Here is a 10,000-nt window from a genome sequence, read left to right as displayed (position 1 = left end):
ATCTAATGCAGCACTCCATCACTCTCCTTCTTAATAAAATAGCCTGGCGGTGTGTTGGGTCATTTTCCTGTTGAAAACAAATGATAGTCCCACTAAGCCCAAACCAGATGGGATGGTGTATCGCTGCAGAATGCTGTGGTAGCCATTCTGATTAAGTGTGAATTGTAAATAAATCCCCAACAGTGTCACCAGCAAAGCACCCCCACACCATAACACCTCCTCCTCCATGCTTCACGGTGGGAAATACACATGCTGAGATCATCTGTTCACCCACAACGTGTCTCACAAAGACATGGCGGTTGGAACCAAAAATCTCCAATTTGGAACTCATCAGACCAAAGGACAAATTTCCACCGGTCTAATTGCTCGTGCCCAAGCAAGTCTCTTCTTCTTATTGGTGTCCTTAAGTAGTGGTTTCTTTGCAGCAATTTGACCGTGAAGGCCTGATTCACACAGTCTCCTCTGAAGAGTTGATGTTGAGATGTGTCTGTTACTTGAATTCTGTGAAGCATTTATTTGGGCTGCCATTTCTGAGGCTGGTAACTCTAATGAACTTATCCTCTGCAGCAGAGGTAACTCTAGGTTTTCCATTCCTGTGGCGGTCCTCATGAGAGCCAGTTTCATCATAGCACTTAATGGTTTTTGCGACTGCACTCTTCATGTCTTAAAGTAATGATGGATTGTCATTTCTCTTGGCTTATTTGAGCTGTTCTTACCATAATATGGACTTGGCAAGAGTGTGCAAAGCTGTCATCAATGCAAAGGGTAGCTATTTGAAGAATCTCAAATGTAAAATATATTTTGATTTGTTTAACAGTTTTTTGGTTACTACATGATTCCATTATGTGTTATTCCATAGTTTTGATGTCCTCACTATTATTCTACAATGTTGAAAATAGTAAAAAAAATAAGAAACTCTTGACTAAGTAAGTGTTCTAAAACTTTGGACCGGTAGTGTGTATATATATATATAAACTCAGCAAAAAAAGAAACGTCCTCTCACTGTCAACTGCATTTATTTTCAGCAAACTTAACGTGTAAATATTTGTATGAACATAACAAGATTCAACAACTGAGACATAAACTTAACAAGTTCCACAGACATGTGACTAACAGAAATAGAATAATGTGTCCCTGAACAAAGGGGGGTCAAAATCAAAAGTAACAGTCAGTATCTGGTGTGGCCACCAGCTTCATTAAGTGCGGCAGTGCATCTCCTCCTCATGGACTGCACCAGATTTGCCCGTTCTTGCTGTGAGATGTTACCTCACTCTTCCACCAAGGCACCTGCAAGTTCCCAGACATTTCTGGGGGGAATGGCCCTTGCCCTCACCCTCCAATCCAACAGGTCCCAGATGTGCTCAATGGGATTGAGATCCGGGCTCTTCGCTGGCCATGGCACAACACTGACATTCCTGTCTTGCAGGAAATCACGCGCAGAACGAGCAGTATGGCTGGTGGCATTGTCATGCTGGAGGGTCATGTCAGGATGAGCCTGCAGGAAGTGTACCACATGAGGGAGGAGGATGTCTTCCCTGTAACGCACAGCGTTGAGATTGCCTGCAATGACAACAAGCTCAGTCCGATGATGCTGTGACACACCGCCCCAGACCTTGACGGACCCTCCACCTCCAAATCGATCCCGCTCCAGAGTACAGGCCTCGGTGTAACGCTCATTCCTTCGATGATAAATGCGAATCTGACCATCACCCCTGGTGAGATAAAACCGCGACTCGTCAGTGAAAAGCACTTTTTGCCAGTCCTGTCTGGTCCAGCGACGATGGGTTTGTGCCCATAGGCGACGTTGTTGCTGGTGATGTTTGGTGAGGACCTGCCTTACAACAGGCCTACAAGCCCTCAGTCCAGCCTCTCTCAGCCTATTGCGGACAGTCTGAGCACTGATGGAGGGATTGTGCATTCCTGGTGTAACTCGGGCAGTTGTTGTTGCCATCCTGTACCTGTCCCGCAGGTGTGATGTTCGGATGTACCGATCCTGTGCAGGTGTTGTTACACATGGTCTGCCACTGCGAGGACGATCAGCTGTCTGTCCTGTCTCCCTGTAGCACTGTCTTAGGCGTCTCACAGTACGGACATTGCAATTTATCGCCCTGGCCACATCTGCAGTCCTCATGCCTCCTTGCAGCATGCCTAAGGCATGTTCACGCAGATGAGCAGGGAGCCTGGGCATCTATCTTTTGGTGTTTTCCAGAGTCAATAGGAAGGCCTCTTTAGTGTCCTAAGTTTTCATAACTGTAACCTTAATTGCCTACCGTCTGCAAGCTGTTAGTGTCTTAACGGCCGTTCCACAGATGCATGTTCATTAATTGTTTATGGTTCATTGAACAAGCATGGGAAACATTGTTTAAACCTTTTACAATGAAGATCTGTGAAGTTATTTGGATTATTACAAATTATGTTTAAAAGACAGGGCCCTGAAAAAAGGATGTTGTTATATATGTTCATATATACTGTAGTAAGAGTAATAGTACCTGTTTTAGCAATACTAGCAATAGGCTACTGCTGAATAGAGACAGCAGTAGTAGCATTTGTAGCAGTTGAGGTATCAGACATTAGCATTAGCATCCTGATGCTAACTGACTAACCGGTTGGCACTGAGCAGAGCAGTTGGTGGTGGTGGTGCGGAGGTGGTGGAAGCCCGTGGTGGGATCCAGACTGTGGCTACACTGGGTGGTGAGACACACCCCCTCCTCACTGTGATCCATCAGGGTCTGTCCCGGACGCATAACACCCCACTCCCCATCCACACACACCGCCTCACGCACTGTAAGAGCGGTACAGACAAACACAGACACAGACATGCATGAACACACATTCATTACAAATGTACTGTACATGAAAAAACACTTATATAATATGAAATATGAAATTAATGTATGTTGGAAAAGGTGGGTTACTGTCTAATGATACCCGTTCACTTACCGCAGTTAAATCTCTTACAGGAACACTGGTTAGATGGGTCTGCTAGGAAAGCCCTGTCCACCTGCATGGTCTCTCCCTATTCAGAAGACAACAGGTCAGCTAGTGAACAGCACAGCTATACAGCACAAACAAACACAGAGATAACATGAACACATCCATTACAGAGATAACATGAACACATCCATTACAGAGATAACATGAACACAGCCATTACAGAGATAACATGAACACATTACAGAGATAACATGAACACATTACAGAGATAACATGAACACATTACAGGGATAACATGAACACATCCATTACAGAGATCACACGAACACAGCCATCGTCATGTGGAATCATACAGAAACCTACCAGAACACATTTTGGCTTCGGCAGTTTGTCACACGCACACTCTGAAAAAACAGGGAAACACACAAAAAACATTTTCAATTTGTGCTTTTTTGGGGGGGAATGTATAAACTACATGAGACACGTTCCCCTATTACGTGGTGGAGGAGGAGGACACACGTTCCCCTATTACGTGGAGGAGGAGGACACACGTTCCTCTATTACGTGGTGGAGGAGGACACACGTTCCTCTATTACGTGGTGGAGGAGGACACACGTTCCCCTATTACGTGGAGGAGGAGGACACACGTTCCCCTATTACGTGGCGGAGGAGGACACACGTTCCCCTATTACGTGGAGGAGGAGGACACACGTTCCCCTATTAAGTGGAGGAGGAGGAGGACACACGTTCCCCTATTACGTGGTGGAGGAGGAGGACACACGTTCACCTATTACGTGGTGGAGGAGGAGGACACACGTTCCCCTATTACATGGTGGAGGAGGAGGACACACGTTCCCCTATTACGTGGTGGAGGAGGACACACGTTCCCCTATTACGTGGAGGAGGAGGACACACGTTCCCCTATTACGTGGAGGAGGAGGACACACGTTACCCTATTACGTGGAGGAGGAGGACACACGTTCCCCTATTAAGTGGAGGATGAGGAGGACACACGTTCCCCTATTACGTGGTGGAGGAGGAGGACACACGTTCCCCTGTTACGTGGTGGAGGAGGAGGACACACGTTCCCCTATTATGTGGTGGAGGAGGAGGACACACGTTCCCCTATTACGTGGTGGAGGAGGAGGACACACGTTCCCCTATTACGTGGTGGAGGAGGACACACGTTCCCCTATTACGTGGTGGAGGAGGACACACGTTCCCCTATTACGTGGTGGAGGAGGAGGACACACGTTCCCCTGTTACGTGGAGGAGGAGGACACACGTTCCCCTATTACGTGGTGGAGGAGGACACACGTTCCCCTATTACGTGGTGGAGGAGGACACACGTTCCCCTATTATGTGGTGGAGGAGGACACACGTTCCACTATTACGTGGTGGAGGAGGACACACGTTCCCCTATTACGTGGTGGAGGAGGAGGACACACGTTCCCCTATTACGTGGTGGAGGAGGAGGAGGACACACGTTCCCCTATTACGTGGTGGAGGAGGACACACGTTCCCCTATTACGTGGTGGAGGAGGACACACGTTCCCCTATTACGTGGTGGAGGAGGACACACGTTCCCCTATTACGTGGTGGAGGAGGAGGACACACGTTCCCCTATTACGTGGAGGAGGAGGACACGCGTTCCCCTATTACGTGGTGGAGGAGGAGGACACACGTTCCCCTATTACGTGGTGGAGGAGGACACACGTTCCCCTATTACGTGGCGGAGGAGGACACACGTTCCCCTATTACGTGGAGGAGGAGGACACACGTTCCCCTATTAAGTGGAGGAGGAGGAGGACACACGTTCCCCTATTACGTGGTGGAGGAGGAGGACACACGTTCTCCTATTAAGTGGAGGAGGAGGAGGACACACGTTCCCCTATTACGTGGAGGAGGAGGAGGACACACGTTCCCCTATTACGTGGTGGAGGAGGAGGACACACGTTCCCCTATTACGTGGTGGAGGAGGACACACGTTCCCCTATAACGTGGTGGAGGAGGACACACGTTCCCCTATTACGTGGAGGATGAGGACACATGTTCCCCTATTACGTGGTGGAGGAGGACACACGTTCCCCTATTACGTGGTGGAGGAGGAGGACACACGTTCCCCTATTACGTGGTGGAGGAGGAGGACACACGTTCCCCTATTACGTGGTGGAGGAGGACACACGTTCCCCTATTACGTGGTGGAGGAGGACACACGTTCCCCTATTACGTGGAGGAGGAGGACACGCGTTCCCCTATTACGTGGAGGAGGAGGACACACGTTCCCCTAATAAGTGGAGGAGGAGGAGGACACACGTTCCCCTATTAAGTGGAGGAGGAGGAGGACACACGTTCCCCTATTACGTGGTGGAGGAGGAGGACACACGTTCTCCTATTAAGTGGAGGAGGAGGAGGACACACGTTCCCCTATTACGTGGTGGAGGAGGAGGACACACGTTCCCCTATTACGTGGTGGAGGAGGACACACGTTCCCCTATTACGTGGAGGAGGAGGACACACGTTCCCCTATTACGTGGCGGAGGAGGACACACGTTCCCCTATTACGTGGAGGAGGAGGACACACGTTCCCCTATTAAGTGGAGGAGGAGGAGGACACACGTTCCCCTATTACGTGGTGGAGGAGGAGGACACACGTTCACCTATTACGTGGTGGCGGAGGAGGACACACGTTCCCCTATTACATGGTGGAGGAGGAGGACACACGTTCCCCTATTACGTGGTGGAGGAGGACACACGTTCCCCTATTACGTGGAGGAGGAGGACACACGTTCCCCTATTACGTGGAGGAGGAGGACACACGTTACCCTATTACGTGGAGGAGGAGGACACACGTTCCCCTATTAAGTGGAGGATGAGGAGGACACACGTTCCCCTATTACGTGGTGGAGGAGGAGGACACACGTTCCCCTGTTACGTGGTGGAGGAGGAGGACACACGTTCCCCTATTATGTGGTGGAGGAGGAGGACACACGTTCCCCTATTACGTGGTGGAGGAGGAGGACACAGGTTAACCTATTACGTGGTGGAGGAGGACACACGTTCCCCTATTACGTGGTGGAGGAGGAGGACACACGTTCCCCTATTACGTGGTGGAGGAGGAGGACACACGTTCCCCTATTACGTGGTGGAGGAGGACACACGTTCCCCTATAACGTGGTGGAGGAGGACACACGTTCCCCTATTACGTGGTGGAGGAGGAGGACACACGTTCCCCTATTACGTGGTGGAGGAGGACACACGTTCCCCTATTACGTGGTGGAGGAGGAGGACACACGTTCCCCTATTACGTGGTGGAGGAGGAGGACACACGTTCCCCTATTATGTGGTGGAGGAGGACACACGTTCCCCTATTACGTGGAGGAGGAGGACACACGTTCCCCTATTACGTGGAGGAGGAGGAGGACACACGTTCCCCTATTACGTGGAGGAGGAGGAGGAAACACGTTCCCCTATTACGTGGAGGAGGAGGAGGACACACGTTCCCCTATTACGTGGTGGAGGAGGAGGACACACGTTCCCCTATTACGTGGAGGAGGAGGAGGACACACGTTCCCCTATTACGTGGTGGAGTAGGACACACGTTCCCCTATTACGTGGAGGAGGAGGACACACGTTCCCCTATTACATGGTGGAGGAGGAGGACACACGTTCCCCTATTACGTGGTGGAGGAGGAGGACACACGTTCCCCTATTTCGTGGAGGAGGAGGACACACGTTCCCCTATTACGTGGTGGAGGAGGACACACGTTCCCCTATTACGTGGTGGAGGTGGACACACGTTCCCCTGTTACGTGGAGGAGGAGGAGGACACACGTTCCCCTATTACGTGGAGGAGGAGGAGGACACACGTTCCCCTATTACGTGGTGGAGAAGGACACACGTTCCCCTATGACATGGAGGAGGAGGACACACGTTCCCCTATTACGTGGAGGAGGAGGACACACGTTCCCCTATTACGTGGAGGAGGAGGACACACGTTCCCCTATTACGTGGTGGAGGAGGAGGACACACGTTCCCCTGTTACGTGGAGGAGGAGGAGGACACACGTTCCCCTATTACGTGGAGGAGGAGGAGGACACACGTTCCTCTATTACGTGGAGGAGGAGGAGGACACACGTTCCCCTATTACGTGGTGGAGGAGGACACACGTTCCCCTATTACGTGGAGGAGGAGGACACACGTTCCCCTATTACGTGGAGGAGGAGGACACACGTTCCCCTATTACGTGGAGGAGGAGGACACACGTTCCCCTATTACGTGGTGGAGGAGGAGGACACACGTTCCCCTATTACGTGGAGGAGGAGGACACACGTTCCCCTGTTACGTGGTGGAGGAAGAGGACACACGTTCCCCTATTACGTGGTGGAGGAGGAGGACACACGTTCCCCTATTACGTGGAGGAGGAGGACACACGTTCCCCTATTACGTGGTGGAGGAGGAGGACACACGTTCCCCTATTACGTGGTGGAGGAGGACACACGTTCCTCTATTACGTGGTGGAGGAGGAGGACACACGTTCCCCTATTACGTGGAGGAGGAGGACACACGTTCCTCTATTACGTGGTGGAGGAGGAGGACACACGTTCCCCTGTTACGTGGAGGAGGAGGAGGACACACGTTCCCCTATTACGTGGTGGAGGAGGACACACGTTCCCCTATTACGTGGAGGAGGAGGACACACGTTCCCCTATTACGTGGAGGAGGAGGACACACGTTCCCCTATTACGTGGAGGAGGAGGACACACGTTCCCCTATTACGTGGTGGAGGAGGAGGACACACGTTCCCCTATTACGTGGAGGAGGACACACGTTCCCCTATTACGTGGAGGAGGAGGACACACGTTCCCCTGTTACGTGGTGGAGGAGGAGGACACACGTTCACCTATTACGTGGTGGAGGAGGAGGACACACGTTCCCCTGTTACTTGGTGGAGGAGGAGGACACACGTTCCCCTATTACGTGGAGGAGGAGGACACACGTTCCCCTATTACGTGGAGGAGGAGGACACACGTTCCCCTATTACGTGGAGGAGGAGGACACACGTTCCCCTATTACGTGGTGGAGGAGGAGGACACACGTTCCCCTATTACGTGGAGGAGGAGGAGGACACACGTTCCCCTGTTACGTGGAGGAGGAGGAGGACACACGTTCCCCTATTACGTGGAGGAGGAGGACACACGTTCCCCTATTACGTGGTGGAGGAGGAGGACACACGTTCCCCTATTACGTGGAGGAGGACACACGTTCCCCTATTACGTGGAGGAGGAGGACACACGTTCCCCTGTTACGTGGTGGAGGAGGAGGACACACGTTCCCCTATTACGTGGTGGAGGAGGAGGACACACGTTACCCTGTTACGTGGTGGAGGAGGAGGACACACGTTCCCCTATTACGTGGAGGAGGAGGAGGACACACGTTCCCCTATTACGTGGTGGAGGAGGAGGACACACGTTCACTTGTTACGTGGTGGAGGAGGAGGACACACGTTCCCCTATTACGTGGAGGAGGAGGACACACGTTCCCCTATTACGTGGTGGAGGAGGAGGACACACGTTCCCCTATTACGTGGAGGAGGAGGAGGACACACGTTCCCCTATTACGTGGTGGAGGAGGAGGACACACGTTCACTTGTTACGTGGTGGAGGAGGAGGACACACGTTCCCCTATTACATGGTGGAGGGGGACACATGTTTACTTGTTACGTGGTGGAGGAGGAGGACACACGTTCACTTGTTACGTGGTGGAGGAGGAGGACACACGTTCCCCTATTACATGGTGGAGGAGGACACATGTTCCCCTATTATGTGGAGGAGGAGGACACACGTTCCCCTATTACGTGGAGGAGGAGTACACACGTTCCCCTATTACGTGGAGGAGGAGGACACACGTTCCCCTATTACGTGGTGGAGAAGGAGGACACACGTTCCCCTATTACGTGGAGGAGGAGGACACACGTTCCCCTATTACGTGGTGGAGGAGGACACACGTTCCCCTATTACGTGGTGGAGGAGGAGGACACACGTTCCTCTATTACGTGGTGGAGGAGGAGGACACACGTTCCCCTATTACGTGGTGGAGGAGGACACACGTTCCCCTATTACGTGGTGGAGGAGGACACACGTTCCCCTATTACGTGGAGGAGGAGGACACACGTTCCCCTATTACGTGGAGGAGGAGGACACACGTTCCCCTATTACGTGGTGGAGGAGGACACACGTTCCCCTATTACGTGGTGGAGGAGGAGGACACACGTTCCCCTATTACGTGGAGGAGGAGGACACACGTTCCCCTATTACGTGGTGGAGGAGGACACACGTTCCCCTATTACGTGGTGGAGGAGGACACACGTTCCCCTATTACGTGGAGGAGGAGGACACACGTTCCCCTATTACGTGGTGGAGGAGGACACACGTTCCCCTATTACGTGGTGGAGGAGGACACACGTTCCCCTATTACGTGGAGGAGGAGGAGGACACACGTTCCCCTATTACGTGGAGGAGGAGGACACACGTTCACCTATTACGTGGTGGAGGAGGAGGACACACGTTCCCCTATTACGTGGAGGAGGAGGACACACGTTCCCCTATTACGTGGAGGAGGAGGACACACGTTCCCCTATTACGTGGAGGAGGAGGACACACGTTCCCCTATTACGTGGAGGAGGAGGAGGACACACGTTCCTCTATTACGTGGAGGAGGAGGAGGACACACGTTCCCCTATTACGTGGAGGAGGAGGACACACGTTCCCCTATTACGTGGTGGAGGAGGAGGACACGTTCCTCTATTACGTGGAGGAGGAGGAGGACACACGTTCCCCTATTACATGGTGGAGGAGGAGGACACACGTTCCCCTATTACGTGGAGGAGGAGGACACACGTTCCCCTATTACGTGGTGGAGGAGGACACACGTTCCCCTATTACGTGGTGGAGGAGGAGGACACACGTTCCCCTATTACGTGGTGGAGGAGGAGGAGGACACACGTTCCCCTATTACGTGGTGGAGGAGGACACACGTTCCCCTATTACGTGGTGGAGGAGGAGGA

The 10,000-nt window shown here is 52.2% G+C and overlaps 1 protein-coding gene across 1 annotated transcript in view; it reads right to left on the bottom strand.

Annotated features, from left to right (window-relative positions):
• The window catches only part of LOC106592279 (otogelin), a 50,148-nt gene that overhangs the window by 9,659 nt on the left and 30,489 nt on the right, over positions 1–10,000 (bottom strand). The window contains exons 18-20 of the mRNA XM_045708317.1: positions 3,298–3,338; positions 2,941–3,016; positions 2,604–2,782 (exon numbers count right to left, since the gene is read on the bottom strand). Of these exons, the coding sequence (XP_045564273.1) occupies positions 2,604–2,782; positions 2,941–3,016; positions 3,298–3,338 (296 nt within the window). The remainder of the gene's footprint in view (positions 1–2,603; positions 2,783–2,940; positions 3,017–3,297; positions 3,339–10,000) is intronic.

Source organism: Salmo salar, chromosome ssa26, assembly GCF_905237065.1.
Source record: "Salmo salar chromosome ssa26, Ssal_v3.1, whole genome shotgun sequence".
Taxonomy (NCBI): Eukaryota; Metazoa; Chordata; class Actinopteri; order Salmoniformes; family Salmonidae; genus Salmo; species Salmo salar.
This window is presented reverse-complemented; position numbering and strand designations above follow the sequence as displayed.